The sequence below is a fragment of the Canis aureus genome, chromosome 5 (assembly GCF_053574225.1).
Source record: "Canis aureus isolate CA01 chromosome 5, VMU_Caureus_v.1.0, whole genome shotgun sequence".
Classification (NCBI taxonomy): domain Eukaryota; kingdom Metazoa; phylum Chordata; class Mammalia; order Carnivora; family Canidae; genus Canis; species Canis aureus.
The window spans coordinates 72,797,894-72,822,285 of NC_135615.1; the positions used below are offsets into that span (position 1 = coordinate 72,797,894).

Consider the following 24,392-nt stretch of genomic DNA (forward strand, 5'->3'; position numbering starts at 1 on the left):
ATTCAAATTGCCTCCAACCCAGCTTCAACCTTAGCTGCACACTGGAATTACCTGGGGGCCTTTAGATACTACAGATTCCTGGGTCCATTCCCAGAGATTCTGGGTATTGGGAGGTTTTTTTTTTGTTTTGTTTTGTTTTTTAAAGCTCCTCAATGCACAGCTAAGATAGAGAACCAAAGCTATAAACCTGTATAACCAGTATAACCGGTGCTTCTCAAACTTTAATATGCATATAGATCATTTGGGGATCTGGTTAAAATGCAGATTCTGATTAAGCAGATCTGAGGTGGAGCTGGAGATTCTTTGTCTCTTACAAGCTCCCAGGTGATGGGGTGCCTGGGTGTCTCAGTCAGTTAAGCGTCTGCCTTTGGCTTGGGCCATGATCTCAGGGTCCTACAATTGAGCCCTGCATGGGGCTATCCGCTCAGCAGCGAGTCTGCTTCTCCTTCTCCCTCTCTGTTCTCTCTTGTTTTCACTCTATCTTAAATAAATAAAATCTTTTTTTTTTATTTTTTGAAAAAAAAATTTTTAAAAAGATTTTATTTATTTATTCATGAGAGACACAGACAGAGGCAGAGACCTTGGTAGAGGGAGAAGCAGGCTCCATGCAGGGAGCTTGATGTGGGACTCAATCCCAGTACTCTGGGATCACACCCTGAGCCAAAGGCAGACGCTCAACTGCTGAGGCACGCAGGCGTCCTATAAAATCTTAAAAAACAAAAAAACAAAAAAACCCCCCAAAAAACAGAAAACAAAACAAAACAAAACCCAAACAAGCTCCCAGGTGATGCCAATGCTGCTGGTCCAGGGACCACATTTTGGGTAGCAAAAGGATTAGGGCTATAAACTCACATATAATACATTATAAAATGAATACATTTAATATAAAAGCAATATATAGTGGGTAATATAAAGGGTAGATTTCCTTTAAAATGAATAATGCCGAGATTTGGTAATGAATTATGATTTAAGATTGTGCAATCAGGTGACCTGCTCAATCTGAAGGCATCAAGTCCAGCCTGTGGCATCCAGCTCCCCTGAATGTATCAAGAATGATTCCTCTGCTCCCAGGGAAGGGGAAGTAGGAGAAATAAGGAAGATGATGTCTAGATCCATCACTTTTCTGGAGATTCTTATAAGTTTTAAGAACTATCTAGAGAATTTAGGACAAATCAGAATCTATTAGAGGCAATTATAAACTATTATGGCGGGAAGGAAAGGAATCCTCAAGCTTAAAAGTTAACATAGGTCTAGTACAGAAAAAATTGTACCCCACTTGATCTGGGACAAAGAACAAAAATCCCAGTTGGTGTTTTCATACTTTGCAGGTATCACTAAGGGTCAGTTCAGTTCCTTCCAACTAGAAAACAACCAATTTGCAAATCTGAATGCTACGCATTCCTCCTGTTACTGTTGCTATACTTCAACAGGTTTTAAAGTCTACACCAGAATCCCATGTTTACCAAATAAAAAGTCAGAATTTGGGATCCCTGGGTGGCGCAGCGGTTTGGCGCCTGCCTTTGGCCCAGGGCGCGATCCTGGAGACCCGGGATCGAATCCCACGTCAGGCTCCCAGTGCATGGAGCCTGCTTCTCCCTCTGCCTATGTCTCTGCCTCTCTCTCTCTCTCTCTCTCTCTCTCTCTCTGTGGGACTATCATAAATAAATAAAATTTAAAAAAAAATAAAAAATAAAAAGTCAGAATTTATGCAAACATTAATGGAGCACCTTTTTGTGTCAGGTGTTCTTTAAATAGTAAAAATGATTTAAAATTGCTCTTGATAATGCTATTTTGTTGGGGCACCTGGGTGGCTCAGTTGGTTAAGCATCTGCCTTTGGCTCAGGTCATGATCCCAGGGTCCTGGAATCAAGTCCCTCATTGGGCTCCCTGCTCAGTGAGGGGTCTGTTTCTCTTTCTCCCTCCCCCCTGCTCGTGCTCTTTCTCTCTAAATAAAATCCTTAAAAAAAAATGCTTTGCTGTCTTCAGTATCTGCATCATGTATTCTAGTTTCATAGCAATTTGTGGCAATTCAAGTAAAATTCATTTCTTTCTAACCAAATAGGTCATTCAAATACAAGATATGTGGCCAGTAGACAGACTAAAACCAAACACTTGGGCTACGTACCTTTCTAGTGAGCCGACGTTTAATCTCTCGTTTTTCTGCCTGCCGATCAGCTTCATTTTTAGCTACAGTCAACAGTCCAAAACAATATTACTTCAAAATAGCAATTTGCATATCAGTGTTTTCAGTAATTACACAGCAGATATTTCTTGTAGGCTCCAAGTCAGAATAAAATACTAACTTTGGGGATGGCTAATCAAAACAATTTTCTTGTCAACTGGTATAGTTGAATAGTTAAGAGCAAGGGTCACCCCCTGGTACCAAATCCAGCCAGTTGGCTATGTTTTTACTGCCCATGAGCTAAGAATGATCTTTCCATTTTTAAATGATTATATATTGAATGGCATGGTAAGTACCTATGTAATAGCTTCCTTTTGCTTTTGGCCTACAAAGATAAATATATTTTCTGTGCCCCTCAGAAAAACTCTGCAGATTCTCACTCAAGAGTAACCAGCAAGAATGAAGAATAAAGATCACACTGAGTTTTGTGTGATATGTCTATAAAGGTCCTCAAGTTTTAAGCTGCATATATCCACACAGTGGTGAGAGAACAGGGGATGGGCTGGTCAAACTGAGCACACCCACAATAGCTCAATGAAGCCTAATCCTCTCAGTGTGGAGGCTTTTAAGGGTAAATTTCACCCCAGAGTCTGGAAAACTGAATCAAATGTCTATTAGATCAGAATGCTATTTTAGGAAGTTAATTATGAACAAAGAAAGAAAATAAAATACATGTTCTTGTTTTGTGACTTTAGATGTATGAAAGTCTTAAGAGATGAAAAAAGCAGGGGGACTCCTACATCTGGAACTTGCTTTGGGTCCCAGCCCTCAAAGTCCACTAGGAACAGGAAGGTCTTCTCCAAATGCACAGCTACTACCTTCCCCGAAGACAGGGAAAAGTTGAGCAGCACCTACATATGCTGTGAAATCCTCCCATATGGCCAAGGCAGTCTCAGGATAAATCATCAGAGCAGAATTTTCTGGCGGTTCCCAGTACATTAAGCAATACCACAACGATATCTTGTAAAAGAAGCTTGGGGGAACTCTGTTCTTCAGGGGAAAAGGTATGAGTGGTCCTTCCTGGGCTGGAACACTCTCTCTTTGGCTCTTGTAGAAAATGCTTTTCTCTAGTCTGTATATTAAATTCCGAAATATACAAAGAAAACTTGTACAACTTTATTCCCATAGCTGGACTCACGTTGTAGTATATTTCGCTGTTCTAGTTCTTCTGGCGTCGGTCTTTGACTCAGTCGTCTGAAAAGGAGATAAATAAGGGTATTGTCCATGTCAAGTCTCCCAATCCTGCTTATAAAGATCTGTTTTGGGCTCAGTTTATATTAGCCCCTAAACTAGCAAGAAAGCAAGAGATTTCCAAACTGTTTAGTTATTTTTATTTATCTGCTTATGAAATAATTCTCATGTTGAAAGTGTTAATACAGACACTACAACATAAAAAGGAATTGTAAATGCAAAGAGGAGGCCAAAATTCCAGTTGTAGCTCTGGTATTATTATTTTTTTTATTATTTTTTATTATTTTTATTTTTTTTTAGCTCTGGTATTATTAATGAGCCGTGTGACCACAAAAAAGCTCAGTTAGATCCTGAGTGGTCTCATTTGTAAAATGAAAGTCTGGACTGGACTGGTAGTTCCCAAACAGATTTGCTGATGGAGCACAGAATCTAAGGTATATAATAGACATTCTGATTCAGAAAACCAGGGATGAGGACTGATTTCATATATGGATTTTTACAGTCCTTCCCATAGGACTGATGTCTTTCTTTTGATTTTTAAACCAGTGATTTAGCAACCACTGGAATTTAAGGCTGTCTCTTTTGAAGTGATATTGTGTAATTCTATGATTTTAACTTTGGTTCCCTTTGCGAAATACTGATGAAGTTTCTCATTTCATCCACAGCTCTGAGATGTTACCACCGATAACTTGTCACCTCTGGAATCACACAGTTATTCACTTGTTACCTTTGATTAATATTTCTCAGACTATATTTGAACTGCATACTAATAACTCTTTAGCTACCTGCACAGAAAACTCCTAGCCCCATTTTATATACAACTGACAACATTCTTTATGTATTTCAAAGATTTTTTTGCTTCCTCTGAACAAGACCTTCCTTTTTAGGGATGCCTGCATAGCTTAGTGGTTGAGTGTCTGCCTTTGGCTCAGGGCGTGATCCTAAGGTTCCAGGATGCAGTCCTGCATCAGGCTCCCTGCAGGGAGTCTGTTTCTCCCTCTGCCTATGTCTCTACCCCTCTCTCTGTGTTGTGTATAAATAAAATCTTTAAAAAACAAAAACACACAAAAAAACTTCCTTTTAAAATGTTCATTAAAACCAAAACCCCACAATCCAGTAATGATATATGTATATACCTATAAAACCATCACCACAATTATAGTGAACAGATCCATCAGCCTTTTACTGGTTTCCTAGGGCTGCCATAACAAACTACCACAAGCTGGGTGGCTTAAAACCACAAAAATTTATTCTCCCATAGTTCTGGAGGCCAGAATTCCCAATCAAGGTGTGGGCAAGGTTGGTTCCTTCCAAAGACTCTATGGAAAATCTGTCCTATGTCTCTCTCCTAGTTTCTAGTGAGGCTGCCACCAGTCCTGGCATTCTTTGGCACGTAGACATAGCACTCCAACCTCTGCCTCTATAGTCACATAGCATTCTCCTTGTGTGTTTGAATCTGTGTCCAAATTTTTCTGTTCGTTTATTTTAATTTTTTAAAAATATTTGCTTTTTTAAAAAAAATTTTTTTATTTATTCATGAGACACAGAGAGAGAGAGAGAGAGGCAGAGACACAGGCAGAGGGAGAAACAGGCTCCATGCAGGGAGCCCAACGTGGGACTCAATCCCGGGTCTCCAGGATCACCCCCGGGCTGCAGGTGGCGCTAAACTGCTGTGCCACCGGGGCTGCCCCCCTCCCACCTCTTTAAAAAAGAAATATACAGGGTTCCTGGGTGGCTCAGTTGGTTGTGTCTGCCTTTGGCCCAGATCCTGGTGTCTAGTCTTGTGATCAGGCCCCATGTCGGGCTCCCTGTTCAGCAAGGAATCTCTGCTTCTCCCATTCCCTCTGCCCCTCCCCACTACTCATGTCTTCTCCCTCTTTCAAATAAAATCTTATATATATATATATTTTTTTTTTCTTCTTCTTAAGTATCCTCTATGCCCAACGTGGAGCTTGAACTCATGACCTTGAGATCAAGAGCTGTGTGCTCCACCAACTGAGTCACCTAGGTATCCCCATCCATTTGCCCTTTGATGGATATTTGTGTTGGCTGGATCCTACGTTTGATGTTTTTGTTTTTGTTTTTTCTTAAAGATTTATTTATTCAGAGAGAGCGTGAGAGAGGCAGAGACACAGGCAGAGGGGGAAGCAGGCCCATGCATGCAGGAAGCCTGACGTGGGACTCGATCCCAGGTCTCCAGGATCACACCCCGGGCTGCAGGGGGCCGGCACTAAACCGCTGCGCCACTGGGGCTGCCCCGTTTGATGTTTTTTTTTTCGTTTGATTATTTATTTATTTATTTATTTATTTATTTATTTATTTATTTATTATTATTATTTTTAAAGATTTTATTTATTTATTCATGATAGTCACAGAGAGAGAGAGAGAGAGAGAGGCAGAGACACAGGCAGAGGGAGAAGCGGGCTCCATGCACCGGGAGCCCGACGTGGGATTCGATCCCGGGTCTCCAGGATCGCGCCCTGGGCCAAAGGCAGGCGCCAAACCGCTGCGCCACCCAGGGATCCCCTTTTTTTTTTTTTTTTTAAAGATGATTTTTTTTTTAAAGAAACTAACAAACTGTTTTCCAAAGTAGTTCTACTATTTTATATTCCAACTGCCAGTGTATGAGAATCCAATGGCTACTCATCTTTAGAAATTCTTGTCTTTTAAACTGTACAATTTTAGCCAGCCCAGTGAGCTTTTTTTTTTTTTTTTTTTTTAAGATTTCATTTATTTATTCATGAGAAACACAGAGACATAGGCAGAGGAGAGGCATTCTCCCTCTGATACAGAACTCGATCCCAGAACCCTGGGGTCACGACCCGAGCCAAGGGCAGACACTCAACACTGAGCCACCCAGGTACCTCTAGTGAGCTTACAGTGGTATCTCACTGGGTTTTAATTTGCATTTCCCTATTGACTAATGATGTTGAGCATCTTCTCATATGCTTTTTGCCATCTGCATATCTTCTTAGAAATCTGCTCCTCACTTCATAAAAATTGTTTTTTTATTTGGACAGTTCTTCATATATTCTAGATATAAGACCTTCATCAAATACATGGTTCGCAAATACTTTCTCTCAGTTTGTGGCTTGTTTTTACATTCTCTTCAGTGTCTTTCTTTTTTTTTTTTTTTTTTTTAATTTTTATTTACTCATGATAGTCACACACAGAGAGAGAGAGGCAGAGGGAGAAGCAGGCTCCATGCACCGAGAGCCTGACGTGGGATTCGATTCCGGGTCTCCAGGATCGCGCCCTGGGCCAGAGGCAGGCGGTAAACCGCTGCGCCACCCAGGGATCCCTCTTCAGTGTCTTTCAAAGAAAAATGTTTAATTTTTATGAAGTGCAATTTATCAATGTTTTCCTCTCAAGAATTATGCTTTAGAGATCATATCTGAGAAATCTTGGTCTAACTCCTATCCTCTAGTTTTGTAGTTTTAGCTGTCTTATTTATTTATTTATTTATTTAGCCGTCATATTTAAATGTAGAATTCATTTTGAGTTAATTTTTACATGTGATGCAAGGCATGAATTGAAGTAATTTTTGTGCGCCGGCATCATCTGCTGAAAAGACCATGAAATTATCTATGTACTTTGGCAAAAATGAGCTGTATGTATATATACTCTGGGATCTGCCATGAGAGAGGCAGAAACACAGGAGGAGGGAGAAGCAGGCTCTATGCTGGGATCCTGCGACTCCAGGATTGCGCCCTGGGCCAAAGGCAGGCACTAAACCGCTGAGCCACCCAGGGATCCCTATCTATCTTTATGTTAACACCATACTGACTGGGTTACATTAGCTTTCTAATATGTCTTCAATCAGATTGTGTTTGCCCTTAAACCCTGTTCTTTTTCTTAGTTGCTCTGGTTATTCTAGTGTGCTTTGGATTTCCCTAAGAATTTTACAACCAGTTTGTCAATTAAAAAAAAAAAGCCTTCTGGGGGTAGTTTGATTGGAACTGCATGCATTGATATCTTAATAATATGTGAGACTTCTGACCCATGAATATGGTATTTCTCTTTATTTAACTCCACTTTCTTCAGCATTATTTTGTACTTTGCAGTGTACAGGTCTTACAATCTTTTGTCAGATTTATCTGTAAATATTTAAATATTTTTGATGCTATTGTTAACTGCTATTGTGAATGTTCATCTCTTCTATTTTTAGGTTCAAACTTCAGATTGTTCATTGCTAGTGTCCCACAAACTCTTCTAAGAAGACTGACTCATTAAATAACACTCAAAGATGAGCAGTTAGCCCTGCAATGAAAAAAAAATCTATTATCAAAAATTCCCATTCTTAACTAATTCCTGTTCTTTTTTTTTTTTTCTTAAAGATTTTATTTATCGGGCAGCCTGGGTGGCTCAGCGGTTTAGCGCCGCCTGCAGCCCAGGACGTGATCCTGGAGACCTGGGATTGAGTCCCACATCGCGCTCCCTGAATGGAGCCTGTTTCTCCCTCTGCCTGTGTCTTTGCCCCTCTCTCTCTGTGACTCTCATGAATAAACAAATAAAATCTTAAAAAAAAATATTTTATTTATCTATTTATTTGAGAGAAAGAAAGAGAGCTAATGCATGTGTGCAGAAGCAGGAGGAATGGCAGAGGGAGAGGGAGAAGCAGGCTCTTTGCTGAGCAGGAGGCCTAACGAGGGGGGCTCAATCTCTGGACTCTGGGATCATGACCTGAGTCGAAGGCAGATGTTTCACTGACTGAGCCACTGGGAGCCCCAACTAATTCCTATTCTTGATGATCTCTTGCTGACTTTCATCCTGGCCAACAGCTTAAGTTAATTATTTTGTTAAGAATATGCCAAGAATTCCAGTTCCTTTTCCTTACTTTACCAAGAGAAACATCTGAGTTATTCAAACACCTGTCTGTATACCTGGATTCTATGTACATTACATGTGCAGGAAGCTGGCCGCATTCAGCTTCTCTATGCTTTTGGTTCCAGCGGACTTAAAAAATATACTAACACTTAGAAAGAAGGTAGTTGGAACATGTGAAATAGATACAATAAAAAATTTGGGTGTGGCTTTTAATTGGGTTGGCACCTCATAGTTGAGCAACTGGATAAATGACAGTAGAGTCTTGCTATCCTAGGAACCACCTGAATTCTCTAGAAACTTAAAAAAAATTTTTTTTAAAGTAAACTCTAGGGACGCCTGGGTGGCTTAGCAGTTGAGTGTGTGCCTTCAGCTCATGGCATGATTCTGGTCCAGGATACAGAGTCCTGTGAGGAGCCTGCTTCTCTCTCTCTGTCTCTGTCTCTCATGAATAAATAAATAAAATCTTAAAAAAAAAATAAAGTAAACTCTATGTCCAATGTAGGGCTTGAACTTCCACATGAAGAGTCACATGCTCGGGGCACCTGGGTGAGTCAGTTGGTTAAGCATCCTACTCTTGACTTCGGCTCAGGCCAGGACCTTGAGGTTGTGAGATCAAGCCCCACATTAGGCTCCGTGTTTGGTGCGGAGTCTGCTCATCCCTCTCCTTTTACCTCCTCTCTCAAATAAAATCTTAAAAAAAAAAAAAAAAAAAGCATCACATGCTTGACTGAGCCAAACTCTCTAGAAACTTGTTATTTATTATTATTAATTATTATTATTTTTAAAGATTTTATTTATTCATGAGAGAGACAGAGAGAGAGAGAGAGAAAGGGGCAGAGACATAGGCAGAGGGAGAAGCAAGCTCCATGCAGGAAGCCCAATATAGGACTCAATCTTGGGACTCCAGGATCACTCCCTGAGCCAAAGGTGGACGCTCAACTGCTGAGCCACCCAGGTGTCCCTCTAGAAACTTTTTAAAAGCCATTATTTAGGGGCGCCTGGGTGGCTCAGTTGGTTAAGCATCTGCCTGCAGCTCTGGTCATGATCCCAGGGTCCTGGGACTGAACCTCATGTTGGGCTCCCTATTTAGTGGGGAGTCTGCTTCTCCCTTTCCCTCTGTTCCTCCCCTTGTCCCTCTCTGCTGGTAAGCTGTCAAGTAAATAAAAATCTTTAAAAAATAAAATAAAAACCATATTTATATCTATCTTATTGGGGTAAAGCTGTGAAATACATCTATCTCATTATCTCATTTTTTTAAAAAATACTTTTTTATTTATGTCTTCATGAGAGATACACACAGAGAGAGAGAGAGGCAGTGACACAGGCAGAGGGAGAAGCAGGCTCCATGCAGGGAACCCGACACGGGACTTGATCCCTGGTCTCCAGGATCACACCCTGAGCTGAAGACGGCTCTAAACCACTGAGCCACCGGGGCTGCCCTATCTCATTGTTTAGAGCTCTAAGAGAGCCATTTGATTCCTTAATTTCCAAATTCCTAGACAACACACAACTGCATACAACGTGTATTTTTAAAAATTATGCTATTTCTAAAATTAAAAAAGAAAAAAGGTAAAAGTTAAGTCTTTAACACACCTACTGGGAAAATCAAATCAAATCAATCTCTTCTAAGCAAAGGCTTACCGGATCAGCGTGTTCCCAATCTGGTGCCGTATTTCATTCCACTCCTCTTTGCTTTTCCGAGGCCAAGAATTCATGTTCAGCTCTGGTTCACTGGGTCTGTGGTTCAACTTCATTGCCAGTGTGTCCTTCCTCTTCACTTTGTTGGCCAGAGCACCTTTATGAAAGGGAAAGAAAAAAAAGTAAACGCTAAGGCTCAACCTCACCTAGAATCAGGCAAGAGTCTGAACAAGCAGTATCACATCTCCCAGCTAATGCAGAGGTGGGGGTAAAGCTGAAGACATCTAAAAATCTAATTAGCCAGATGGACTCAGCTGGGGCAAATATATCTTCTCCTTTCTATATTTTTTACATTTCTCTACATTTCTTATGAGTAAGAGTTGCTATAGAGAGAATTTATTTTTGTTTTTTTAAAGATTTATTTATTTATTTTATGATAGACATAGAGAGGGAGGGAGGCAGAGACACAGGAGGAGGGAGAAGCAGGCTCCATGCCGGGAGCCCAACATGGGACTCGATCCCGGGACTCCAGGATTGCGCCCTGGGCCAAAGGCAGGTGCTAAACCGCTGAGCCACCCAGGGATCCCCGCTATAGAGAGAATTTGAACATGGGACAGCCCCCTCTGAATTACAATGTAAAGGTATTTGTATTAACACACTTCATAAGATTCCGTTTCTTTCTTTTTTTTTAAAGTAGGCTCTATGCCCAATATGGGGCTTGAACTCATGACCTTGAGATCAAAAGTCACATGCTCTACCGACTGAGTCAGGCAGGAGCCCTGGGATTCCTATTCTTAAAGCTGCCTTCCCACTTTTAGGAATCAGGGTTCCATTATTTGCAGATTTGTGTACATAAACATGTGTTTTTTCTTTGCCCCATGGACACAGTAAGTTCATGAAACTAAAGGAGAGTATTACTATGTCTTTTTAACACAGCCCAAATACCAACTTCTTCTACACTAAATTCTTTAATACCATCAAGGTAAATAGTTTTTCAATCACAAATGGATAAAAACCTGCATGACTCTGGGTGCCTGGGTGGCTCAGTCGGTTGAGTGTCCGACTCTTGATTTTGGCTCAGGTCGTGATCTCAGGGTTGTAGGATTAAGCCCTGAGTCAGACTCCTTACTCAGCATGGAGTCTGCTTGAGATTCCTTCCCTCTCTCCCACTCTGTGTGCTCTCACTAAAATAAATCTTAAACAATGACAAAACAATAAAACCTGCATGACTTAATCTACTTGGCTCTCTCTGACTGGCTTGTTAGAACAGTGGGAATAGCAAGGACAAGGCTCTATCACAGTGGCTTCCAATACTGGTTAGCCAGGTGACTCCAAGGGAAAGGGTGCCCATTCCTCTTATACTTGTTGACACCAGCAAGTAGCTTTATCAGGAAAATAATTTTCTCCTTTGTTTTTCCCTTTCTTACTATGGTGGCTCTCATCTTCATCCTCTTCATCTCGGTACTGAATGGGACCTTCTGAATCAGAGTCACTCTCCTTCTCTTCCTCTTCCTCCTGCAGACACTGTGGTAGTTTAGGAACAGCTGAGGTAGATGCCACATCTTCAATTAATGCAGATGGGTGGGTTTGTTCTTCTTCTTCATCGTCTGGACTAACAAATTAACATAATTACATTTTCCTTTCAGAAACATAAGGGTAACTGATTTGTAAGGCAAAGTACTGAATAACTATAGAGAATTCCATGAGTGAAATAAATTTATTCCTTAAGAATCTTGCTAAGAAACTTTTTAGCAGCTAGTAATCTAAAAGGCTCTGGGCTCAAATCCTAGCTCTACAAGTTATTCACTAGCTTGTAAGTTATTTAACTTTTCTGAAAATGTGAAGAATACCTACTTGCTATGCTTGTTGTGAGAATAAAATAGATAAATTCTAGAATGTACTAGTATTTGGCACACAGGTCCCTACTGATCTATGTGTAAGATGCAAGTTTATTTTGGGCTGATTAAATGAGAAGACCACACAGCATCCAACACGGTGACTGGCTCATGGAAGATATACAATAAAGAACTTAACCCACTTTTTTCCTTTGGTTTAACAATGGAGTAGGACTAAATGATAATCTAATCTAAGGAAGCAAAGAGAAATCAAGATGAAAACTAACCTCTCCCCTTTCCACCCTGGGGGCATAAAACTGTGACTTAGTCCATCTGTTAACTCCTTAACTGTCTCTTTCCAGGATGTAAAAAGATTATACCACCAAGTACAACGATTATGGCAAAGCAGCTGAGCAGTATGTGGCAACAACTCTATAACGATTCTCCAACTTGCAAATCTCTGGTAAATCTCCAACTTGCCAAAAAGTGTTAACCTTCAGTCACAATTTGTTAGAATTTTAAAAAGGCAATTGTTTGAATCTATTGGAGGACAAATGAGGGAGAAAACAAGCTAACCAGTTCTAGTTTATGCAGTTAGAACATTGAACCATCTTTCACAGCCCCCTTCTTTTTCTCTAGACTGCTCTCTGTCCCTCTGTACTGAATTTAGGTGCCAGGCACCATGCTTTCATTTGTCTAATTTCATCCTTAACAAGCCTATGAGGTAGGTATTATTCCTGTGCATGGATCAGACAGCTCGCTCAAGTGCAGAAAGGTTAAGTAACACACTACCGCAAACTAGGAATTAAGAGGTAGATCTGGGATTTGAACCCAGAGCTATCTTACTCCAAGGCCAATGCTCTTAAGCACCATGTTATACAGCCTCCCTTGTATCACATACAAAAAATAGAGTGGTTTTAATTTTCAAGTACAAAATTTTGTGACTGCTATGGAAACAATGTTATTGATTAGCAGGGTAAATAAAGTCCAAATTCTGGAACACATCTTTATTTGTTGAGTATTCTTGCTTTAAATTTAATTACATTTTCTTTTTATAAATAATTTTCTTCCAAGAAAGGCTATATAGAGTAAAGAAGAGGCAACAAAAGGCAAGTTTTAAAGGCACTCACACTTTCAGCATTTCAATAGTGATGGGAAGTGACCTGGTCCGACCCAGGGTACTGCTGTCCTCAGAAAAGTTGTCACTGTACTCAAAGAGCAAGGAATGAGCTCTGTGAGAGCCCTCCAAGGGAGGAGTCATGGGAAGTGGGCTGGTCAGGGCCTGCTGGATACGGATATGCAGTGGGAGTGGAGGCAGCCTACAGGGTATCTGGGGCTCCCCAAAGCTGTGGTCCAGCATCCTCTTGGGTATTTCCTTTTTCTGATCTTCCGGCTGGGAAACCTCCTGGGGTAGGTCTAAGGAAGGTGGAAACTCATTTTCTGTCATAACTTGAAAAGTCTTAGCAGGGAATGGAGGGGACCGTCGGGGTTCAGGAGGTATATGAGTGGGCAGTGGAGGGGATGGAGAGGAGGGTGGGATCATCAACAGTGGTTCAGAGCCCACAGAGCATGTGTTCTTTTCTCTCTGATCACTTGGTGCTTTTGTGGTGGCAGCAGCAACAGACTCCGAGGCGGGTACCAACGTTGATGGAATACCTCTCTTAGGTGGTAAGGGTGGGGATGGTTTTGATAACAATGTACCGCTGTTTATTGCTTGGGACAGTTCAGCTGGAAAAGAGAGAATAACACCTCAGTTTAAGATGGCTTCACAATTCTTTGAGGGGCCAGTCCAGGGCCTAGATTAGAACTGAGCTTACTCTCAGCTTTCTGGCAAATTAGATCATTTCATGGCTTTGCCACAACCTAGGTATCTCCTGCCAAAACAAAATTCATTCATTCATTCAAAAGATTTTATTTATTTATTCATTCATGAGAGACACATACACACAGAGAGAGGCAGAGATACAGGCAGAAGGAGAAGCAGGATCCATGCAGAGCCCAACGTGGGACTCGATCCCGGGTCTCCAGGATCAGACCCTGGGCTGAAGGTGGTGCTAAACCGCTGAGCCACCCGGGCTGCCCCAAAACAAAATTTATATTTAAGTATCTAGAAGGCCTAATAAATATATAGACATGTAGGAAGACCACTACCTTAATACTCTATGAGAAATTTCTTACTTCTTTGTTCTAATACATAGGACTTTGATCATGCCCTGGGCCAAAGGCAGGCACTTAACTGCTGAGCCACCTAGGGATCCCTACATAAGACTTTGACTCGATGTAGATAAAGTTATTATGATAAGATAAAAAATGTGGATAGTAAGTTCTTCTAACAAAACTCTTTAAAAATGTAATCATGCAGGTAGTAGTAAAAAAAAAAAAAAACACCAAAATACTATCAGGCATTGTTACCATAACTTGATAAATAATGACATCTAGGTATCCCAACTCTGCATTATAAAATGATCAATAATGACATCTTGATTTTTTTATAGCAAATGCAAAGGCCTTTGAGGAAATCAAAGGCTATCCTTGCTATCCTTGACTTCAGATTCTCCTTATAGAGGAGGTTATCTCTTTTTATTTTATTTTAAATTTATTTTAATTTAATTTATTATTTTATAAAAGATTTTCTTTATTTATTCATGAGAGACACAGAGAGAGAGAGAGGCAGAGATACAGGCAGAGGGAGAAGCAGGCTCCAAGCAGGGAGCCTGATGTGGGACTCGATCTGGGGACTCCAGGATCACGCCCTGAGCCAAAGGCAGATACTCAACCACTGAGCCACCCGGGCGTCCTATCTTTACCATTATATATAAGGAAAAACGGAGGCCACAGAAGTTAGGTGACCTGCCCAAGATTATACTTCATATAGGCAAAAGCTGGGTTAGGCCCAGGTCTCATTATTAGACTCCATCTTCTAGATCCCACGGTCTTTGTGATTTTTTTGAGTGTCCATACCTCTTATCCTTTATACCCAAACCCCCATCACCATTTCTCACTACACTATGGGCTCCTTGATGACAGAGCAATCTGTTTCTATCAGCATATCCACAGAGGCTGGCATAGTGCTTGGCACATGGTAAATCCTCAATACATGTTTATTAGAGGAGAGGCCCCTACCTTTTATCAGAAAAGTATATATCCCAATGTGAGCTCCCCAAGCTCAAAATGACCTAAGTTTTGATACAGCAAAGTCCCTTTGGTGGACTCCAAATGGCCTTTAAGAAGTAGATCATCACATCACGCATGGGTTAAACTTGCAAAATAATTAGTCTCTTAATCACCAACCTCCAACCTACTACTCAAATGCTAATTTTGGTTACACTACTTGTTTTCAAATGGCTTCCATATGTCTTATCTAGAGAGTAAAACCTTAAGGTCCCCTGAAATAAAAATTTACTTGCCCCTGAGTCCCATTCCACTGGTAGCATTCAAAGTAAAAAGCTAGCTAATTTGATAATGTTTTAATGGCATTCACCATAAATTTTTTTTCATTTTAAACTATAAATTATGAAAATAATTTAAATTAACATAACATAACCATAATTTATTAACTGTGAATAAATTAATTTTATATTACTTTAATAATCATTTAGTTTTTTATGTTATAAATGCTCAAATGCACTCTAAGAAAATGTAATTCCAGGGATGCCTGGGTGGCTCAGCTGTTGGGCACCTAGTTGGGCACCTGCCTTTGGCTCAGGTCGTGATCCTGGAATCCAGGATCGAGTCCCACACTGGGCTTCCTGCGAGGAGCCTGCTTCTCCCTCTGCCTGTGTCTCTGCCTCTCTCTCACAGTCTGTGTCTCTCATGAACAAATAAATAAATCTTTTTAAAAATGTAATTCTAGTATAATTAACAAAGTATTATACAACTTAGGTAAAATTATTTTATTTTATTTTATTATTATTTTTATAAAAAAAATTTTTTTTAAGATTTTATTTATTTATTCCTGAGAGACACACAGAGAGAAAGAGAGAGAGAGAGAGAGAGAGAGAGAGAGAGAGAGAGGCAGAAACACAGGCAGAGGGAGTAGCAGGCTCCATTCCATGCCTGACGTGGGACTCAATCCCAGGTCTCCAGGATCACACCCTGAGCTGAAGGCGGTGCTAAACCGCTGAGCCACCAGGGCTGCCCAACTTAGGTAAAATTTTAAAAGACTTTCTAAAAAACATTGCATACACATACAAAAAAAGATTTAAAAAAATATTAATTTTAGCCTCAATGAGATATTTTGGGTACACTGGACATTAGCCGTTTGATACTCCATTTACAACAAAACCTATACCTAACCAAATTTGAGTATTTTATTATTTAAATTGATAAGGTAAATTATCTTTGGTAAGTTAAGGAAAATATATGCCTCAAGATGTTAAAGAACTGTTGCATCTATCCTCACAATGGCATCTGGCTGTAGTTCTGTGGGCAAGATGCTGGAATGTTCACTGGAGGAGTTACAAATCCTTCCATCTGTTCAGCTTCTTATGGTGGTCCTTCCTTTCTCCTAAAACTAATTAGTCCTTAGCCCTAACACTGTTATGCCCATTAGTAGACATAGAAATGTCTAAAGCAGTGGTTTCCAAATGTTTAGATCTCATGGACCAATATAATAACAACTTTTTAAAAAAGATTTTACTTATTTATTCATGAGAGACACAGAAAGAGAGGCACAGACACAGGCAGAGGGAAGAGAAGCAGGCTCCATGCAAGGATCCTGATGTGGGATTCGATCCGGGAATCCGGGATCACGCCCTGAGCAAAAGGCAGATGCTCAACCGCTGAGCCACCCAGGCGTCCCAATGGACCAAAAAATTAAAATGAAATTCTCAACCTCAGGTTGTCAATTTTTAATATTTCCAAGTAGACTTGATATCAAGTAAACCATTTGTGAACATAATGCTTTCATAAAAGAAATGAATTTTTAACATCAAAGAATTAGGAAGGTCATAGTTTCAGAATAAAGGATAGTCCTTTAAATCAAATCTATTTAACCTTAATAAAAACTCTGTAAACTGTTCTATTTTTCTCCTGCTGAGGACCATTCAAGACTGATCTTGATCCCTCAGTCACAAGATCTATTGCTTTGGGCTATTCATCTTAGGCCAAAGTGGCCTCTGTGGCTCAGCCCAGAGAATAATACACATATTTTTTTTTTTTTTTTTTTTTTTAATACTGTCTTATCCTGAAAAGGGTAGAGTATTACTGGTTTAGAGCAGTGGTTCTCAATGTGTGGTCCTCACATATGCAGTATCAGTATCACCTGGGAACTTATTAGAAATGCAAATTCTCAGGCCCACCCTACACTTACAGATTCAGAAACTCTCAGGGCAGGGCCCAGCAATCTGTGTTTCAACAAACCCTCCAGGCGATCATGATGAGAACCAGCCTAGACAGCAGTTTGAGAATACAGGTGTACAGGACAGAGGTCTGGGCTCAAGAGCTGAAAAGCCTAGGTTTGGTTTCTATCTCTCATTAAGTGCAACCCTGAGTGAGTCACAACTTCCTCACGTTATAATTGCCCTAACTATATAATAGATAAAATCGCTTTCCTACTTCACAAGGAGGTTCTAGAAGCAAGTATATGAAAGCTGCTTGAGTTACTCAGAGATAAGTCAACATATCACTGTCCATCCAGGGTGATGATAACAGTAATAACCTTGATTCTTTTGTTAATCAAGCCACTCCAACTTGTCATACTCATAATGAATTCTAAGCCTGTTTTTCAGGGTTCTTGTCGCCCCACACAAGTTGGGGGTATTAGCTGTTTGAGTATACTTTATTCTTCCCTTCCATCATGACCAAGAACTTCAAGCCACAGGAAGCCTAGTATCATTTTTCCTGAAAAACTACCTTCCTTCCTCTTCTCCCTTTCTCAAAAATTCCTCTAAGAAGGTATACATGTATGTAAAGAAAAGCTGACCTAAATAGGACTTCAGGTAAATATAAACAATTTTACTAAATTGATAAAAATATACTGGTTATCTTCCTGGTTTTCTATCTTCTACCACTTATTTTATTAAAAGTAGCATTCTTAGGGGCTCAATGGGTAGAGCGATTGACTTTTGACTTTGGCTTGGATCATGATCTCAGGGTCTTGGGGTCGAGCCCCAAGTGGGGTTCTGCACCTAATGTGGAGTTGGCTTGTCCCTTTCCCTCTGCTACTCCCCAGTTCATGCTTGTTCTCTCTTTTCCTCAACTAAACAAAGAAACAAAATTAAAAAAAAAAAAAAAAAAGAGCATCATTCTTAACTCTCCCAAGATAAAACATGATTTTATCAGGACACTGAATAATATCTTTTACAGTTTGCATGAAGGTATTGTGCCAGCCACTGAATCACAAATTATCCTGGCATCTATATAATCACCTTTTTATCTGTTGGCCTTATGCTGAAGGCAGGCATTGATGGTCTAAAGTAGGTTAAAAACAACAACAACAACACATTTTCTCCATGTAGGTCAGACCTATTGTGGTTTTCACATGTCCAGTCCCTCAACCATAAGCAGTATTTCAGAAACACTGTTTTAGGAAAATAGATATTAACCGCCCCCCCAACCAAACTGGAACTGAATTTATAACTATCTGATTCTAGTCCATTTTCATCCATAGCTATCTGCCTCATTTTCAAGACTTTCTCTATATTGAGGGCTTTCAAAGGGACAAGACATGGAGAAGTCTCTCACAGATCAAATCAATACTGTACCAATTATCCAATAAAACAATCATCCAAAACCAAACCCAATCCAACTCAAAGCAATGGAAACCTAAAGACTTACTTACCAATGACAGGATTGCTATTTCTGTGAGCTGGTTTAGGGGGAGGGATTGGGGGCTGCTTGGCAGGGACCGTAGGAGTGAGACTTGGGGTAGCAGTAGTGTTAGTGCTGGCAGGAGCAGCGGGTAGAGTCCTGGGTGCTGGGGTGGGGGGTATAGAAGAACTAACAGTTTTTGCCAGGTTTGTGGCAACAGAGGTGGCAGCAGGTGCCATGGTGGAGGCAGCAGTGGAGGTGGAGGAGATGGACCTGGTGGTGCTGCCAGAGGAAGTGGCATCCTTTGCTTGCCCTTCATTTGCTTGCCCCTCATGAAAAGAGGACAAGGGTCTTTTAGGGGGAAGAAAAGGCTGTTTGGGTGCATTCTCAGGAACGGACTCTGCTTCAGAATTAGACTGGCTTCCAGTTGAGCCTGCATAATAAGGGAAGAAAGAGTAACACGAGACTGAAAAAGTTAACACATCTACAGGCTTGTGGTCAAATGCATCCATTATTTAACTTGCAGATTAGTTTATAAGCAAAGTTTCCCAACCTCAAACTACTTAAGGTATGACACTTTCTCAATCACAATCTCAAAATAAGAGAGGCCTGAATGGTAGTGATTCTTTCCACAGGAGCCAGGCAAGCAGAAGAGGCACAGAATCCTGAGAGGGGAGGACAAGGAACAAGGAATGTGTGGTTTGAAAAAGTCTACAAGTACCTGATGCTTAACATCCTCTTCCATCCTTTAGAATCACAAATTAGGGAATATTCTTTTGGGAATATAAGAATGACACGGGAAAAATTCCACTTGCAGTTGCTACTAGTTGAGGAATCGCTAGAGGAGAACAGAATTCCCTCTGGATTTTATTTCTCCCCTGGCTCTAGTAAAACTGAGTTTTTTTTTTTTTTAAAGATTTTATTTATTTATTCATAAGAGACAGAGACAGAGAGAGAGAGAGAGAGAGAGAGGCAGGCAGAGACACAGGCAGAGGGAGAAGCAGGCTCCATGCAGGGAGCCCGACATGGGACTCGATCCCAGGTCTCCAGGATCAGGCCCTAGGCTGAAGGCGGCACTAAACCGCTGAGCCAGTGGGGCTGCCCAGTAAAACTGCGTTAAATGAGAATGACTGATCCATGGCTCTTACACTAAAAAATTCAGGGTTTCTTACCTAGTCGCTTCTTTGGGTCCTCTTCTGGAACAGGTTTCCTAAGACTTGCTATTCTTCCTAACTCCTCTTCTGCTTGGTCTGGACTAGAAGATCTGGTACTCCCTATGGGAGTAGTATGGCCATTTCTTAACATGGCATGGCTCAGCTTCCCTGGATCCTCAGCACCTGCACAATCAAAAAGGAGAGAGCGAAATGATGGACTGGTGTGGTCAGACAGGGGAAGAGTTGGTGATTTTTAACCTTTTTTTACCCCCTTCTCCCCTTTCCCATTTGAACTTACAACTCAGATCAAGATGATCTGGATCTTTATAGCAGTAACAGAAATAAGTAATTCCTTTTGCCAATGAACATCTGGTTGCCTATTATGTGCCAGGTGTCTTGCTACGTGAATAAGACAAATATACATAAATAATGAATGCTAACTATTCAGACCTATAACAAATGGAGTGCTGGGGTAGGAAAGAAGAAACAATTCTCTTGGGGTGGGAATGAGGTTAGGAAAGCTTCACGAAGAGTGGTGGCTAAACTGGGTCTTGAGGAAAGACAGGAAGAAGGAGTAGCATGGATGAATGTATGAAATCATTTGGCATTTTCGGCAACTGGCATCAAGTTTGTCTGGCAGAACAGATGCACATAAGAAACATCTATGGATAGGACTGGAAAGGCCAGCCAGAGCAGGCTATGAAGGACACTGAATCCATGTAAAGGAGCCTGGGCCAAATCCTGTAGATAACAGGAAGCCAAAGAATTAAAGTAGAAGAGAGATCTGATCTGATCTGTCTTTTTGAAGGTTAAATGTGAGAGCTAAGAGGAGGATGGATCAGGCAGGGACTGGAACAGGAAGCTTATAATGAGTGTTGGAATAAAGGTGAGACATGGCAGAGGGTGCCAGGCATTAGGAAAGCACAGCAACGGGTAGAATGGACAGACAAGACACATTCCTACAAACTAAACTGCAGGAATGATCCTTAGGCTGGAGGCTTTGGGAGGACCACTCGTTACTCTAAAGACTGCAGGTAAGGTTCCTGCACAGAACAGTTAAGACAAACATTCCAGTTACTGCTGAGCTTCCCTAGACAGAGAGGGAACGGAGAAACATGAGGTTAGACTTACACTCCATCTCACCTTCTAGTGTCATGGGGACTGGAAATAGTTGCTCTCTAGATGATCTCCCTTCTTGGCTTCCCACAGAGACACTCCAGGTAGTATCATTTTGGTGACTCTTTAGTTAGTCCCTGAGTTCTCAGGGACCAGTCTCCCTCACCCCAACCTACCATCTCCTCATTAGATTAGACAGGATCATTCTCCACAGTGTCAATGAGAGGTGGAGCTGGAGGTGAAGTAGTAGAGAATCTGGCAAATGAGTACTAAATGAAAATACATTTCTCAAGATAAAGTATTCTTTTTTTTTTTTAAAGAATATTTATTTATTCATAGAGACACAGAGAGAGAGAGAGGCAGAGACTGGGACTGAACCTCATGTTGGGCTCCCTATTTAGTGGGGAGTCTGCTTCTCCCTTTCCCTCTGTTCCTCCCCTTGTCCCTCTCTGCTGGTAAGCTGTCAAGTAAATAAAAATCTTTAAAAAATAAAATAAAAACCATATTTATATCTATCTTATTGGGGTAAAGCTGTGAAATACATCTATCTCATTATCTCATTTTTTTAAAAAATACTTTTTTATTTATGTCTTCATGAGAGATACACACAGAGAGAGAGAGAGGCAGTGACACAGGCAGAGGGAGAAGCAGGCTCCATGCAGGGAGCCCGACATGGGACTCGATCCCAGGTCTCCAGGATCAGGCCCTAGGCTGAAGGCGGCACTAAACCGCTGCGCCACCGGGGCTGCCCAAGATAAAGTATTCTGATGATATTTTAAAACGAGGAAGGTAGCAAGATGACAACTATGCAAATGCAGTAAGTTACTGCTTATGTTAATATAGCCAGCCTTAACAAATATAGGACTGTCTAGAATATTAACTAAGGAATCATTTTTTTAAATATTTCATAAATATTTTTTAAATATTTCATAAATATTCATTCATAAGAGGCGCAGAGAAAGAGAGGCAGAGACACAAGCAGGCTCCATGCAGGGACTCCGACGTGGGACTCAATCCCCAGTCTCCAGGATCATATCCTGGGCTGAAGGCAGCGCCAAACCGCTGAGCCACCCAGGCTGCCCAGGAATCATTTCTGAGCCAAAAAAACCCAAAATGCTAACAAAATGGAGTATAAGCAGTATCCAGCTTTTAATATCTATAGATATCCTTGCCCCATCTCAGAAAACATATGAAACATTTTATAATATAGTCAAGTTAGAACCATGCATATTTAAGCCAAAAACTATGTTTGAGTATGAAAAAAACTTCAAAGTTCAAATGTTGCTTTTGGCCTAAACTGGAAATATATAATAATCCAGGTTCTGAGGCCTATCTCAGAGTTTCTTCCTAGAATAAAGCTTTTTGTCAGTTCTGTGGTGGACAGAGTAGTATCTTGTCCAATGGCTACAACTCATTTATCAATTGGGCCTTTGAGCTTCTAGGCTAAAAACAACTTGGATTAAGAGCCAATAGGAAGCATAGGGCAAAAGAGACTGAATGGAGGCGAAAAACAATAAACAAGTAATGTATAGGGTTTGTGGGTGAGTGAGCAAGAAAGGTGAGACATAGGAGAGGGCATTTGGTAAGGAATGGCCATTATAAAAAAAGCAAAAACAAAAACAAAGCAAGGTTCAAAGGTGCTGCAACAGAGGTGTTACAATTATAGTTAGCCATCTAAAATACCTAGAAGATTTTGTGTCTAAAAGTAAAATTCAAAGTCTCATAAAAAACTGGTTATCCATGCTTATAGCTAACCATGCAGAAAAATAAGAAAAAAAAATCCCACTGTATTCTCATCCTAATATCCATAGGGAACCAATGCTAATTAATATTTTAGTAATTTCCCTTCATGTTTGTTATCTTTGTTAATTTTTTATATAGTTGAGGGGTGCCTGGGCAGCTCAGTTAGTTAAATGACCAACTCTTGGTTTCAGTTCAGGTTATGAACTCAGGGTCCTGAGATCAAACCCTGTGTTGGGCTCTGTACTCAGAGAGGGGTCTGCTTAGAATTCTCTCTCTCTCCCTCTCCCTCCCTCTCCCTCTCCTCTTCTCCCTCATGTTCTCTTTCTAAAATAAGTAATCTTTAAAAAATCTTAAATCTGGGCAGCCCGGGTGGCTCAGCAGTTTAGCACCACCTTCAGCCCAGGGTGTGATTCTGGAGACCCTGAATCAAGTCCCACATCAGGCTCCCTGCATGGAGCCTGCTTCTCCCTCTGCCTGTGTCTGTGCCTCTCTCTCTCTCTGTGTCTCTCATGAATAAATAAATACAATCTTTAAAAAAAACCTTAAATCTACCTAATTTAATTCAATTTTGTGAATAAGCAATATGTTACCATGGTTCAAAACCATACTTCATACTTTTTGTATGATATCCCATTGGTTTGGTTCCTATTTCCCATTGTCCAAAGGATAGGATACAGTTTTAAAACTTGGCTTTCACATTTGTCTCATGCAAAGGAACTCTAATGAAGAGTAATGAAATACAATCAATGTACTGTAGTCTTAACTCTTCCAATAAGCTGCTTCATAAAAGTCACACATTGAAGAAAAGTCCTGACATTAAGTGAATAAGGAGTGTTGAAATACCAAAATATGACCTTTATGACAAACAGAAGATTAGGGAAGCAATCTGGGCATGGAGACAAATTTGGTTAAAAAACCCCAAACAAACAAGGACGCCTGGGTGGCTCAGACAGTAAAGTGCCCGATTTTTTATTTTGGCTCAGGTCATGATCTTGGGGTCATGGGATTGTGCCTTGCATCAGGCTCCCTGCACTCAGCATGGAGTCGGTCTAAGATTCTGTCCTTCCCCCTACTTTCTCTCTTTAAAACAAATAAATAAAGCCTTTTAAAAAATATTAAAACAAACCAAGGAAAGTGACATAGTAGTGCAGGTGGCACAAAGCTGAGATTGTACAGAGACACAGAGAAGGACGGCCCCAAGGATCCTTCACAAGCCACTCAATTTTGGAGTTAAAGATCACAGCCAGTTGGGATAGATACTTGGGAGAAAAGTGAACAGTCTTTTTTTTTTTTTCCCTACCCCTCACCAAGAAAATGGTTGCCGTTAGTATAGGAAATTGGGAGATAATTATTAGAAGAAATAAAGTAATTTCAGAGCACCTGGATGGCTCAATGGTTGAGCATCTCCCTTTGGCTCACATCATGTTTCTGGGGTCCTGGGATCGAGTCCCCACAGGGAGCCTGCTTCTCCCTCTGCCTATGTCTCTGCCTCTCTCTGTATCTCTCATGAATAATTAAATAAAATCTTAAAAAAAAAGAAATAAAATCATTTCATATTTATACTCGAGATTCCCTAAAAGAATCAGTTATTCTTATTTATGTTTTAGTATTTTCCCTTTACTAATTATTTTCATTCCCACAAAAAATATTTGCCTTCCTTAAATAAATAAAATATAGATAACACAGCATTGAATTTTCTCAAAATATCTTATTAGTACTTTTTTATTGTCAAGTATAGCACTAGTAGAGAAAAAATGTATAAAACATAAATGTAAATTTCTTTTTTTTAAACTTTTTAAAAAATATTTATTTATTTATTTATTTATTTATTTATTTATGATAGTCACAGAGAGAGAGAGAGAGAGAGAGAGGCAGAGACATAGGCAGAGGGAGAAGCAGGCTCCATGCACCGGGAGCCTGATGTGGGATTCGATCCTGGTCTCCAGGATCGCGCCC

At 40.5% G+C, this 24,392-nt stretch overlaps 1 protein-coding gene and 1 long non-coding RNA gene across 7 annotated transcripts in view; one reads left to right on the top strand and one right to left on the bottom strand.

Annotated features, from left to right (window-relative positions):
• The window catches only part of LOC144314575 (uncharacterized), a 38,841-nt gene extending 26,176 nt beyond the window's left edge, over window positions 1-12,665 (top strand). For all 3 annotated transcript variants that reach the window (XR_013380462.1, XR_013380461.1, XR_013380463.1), the window contains exons 3-4: window positions 2,878-3,186; window positions 12,036-12,665. This is a non-coding gene — a long non-coding RNA (uncharacterized LOC144314575). The remainder of the gene's footprint in view (window positions 1-2,877; window positions 3,187-12,035) is intronic.
• PHACTR4 (phosphatase and actin regulator 4) overlaps window positions 1-24,392 on the bottom strand; it is a 102,865-nt gene that overhangs the window by 7,985 nt on the left and 70,488 nt on the right. For all 4 annotated transcript variants that reach the window (XM_077898871.1, XM_077898870.1, XM_077898869.1 and 1 more), the window contains 7 exons: window positions 19,596-19,760; window positions 18,455-18,856; window positions 12,804-13,401; window positions 11,266-11,450; window positions 9,842-9,995; window positions 3,321-3,376; window positions 2,126-2,187 (listed from right to left, as the gene is read on the bottom strand). In XM_077898871.1, coding sequence (XP_077754997.1) covers window positions 2,126-2,187; window positions 3,321-3,376; window positions 9,842-9,995; window positions 11,266-11,450; window positions 12,804-13,401; window positions 18,455-18,856; window positions 19,596-19,760 — 1,622 coding nt within the window. The remainder of the gene's footprint in view (window positions 1-2,125; window positions 2,188-3,320; window positions 3,377-9,841; window positions 9,996-11,265; window positions 11,451-12,803; window positions 13,402-18,454; window positions 18,857-19,595; window positions 19,761-24,392) is intronic.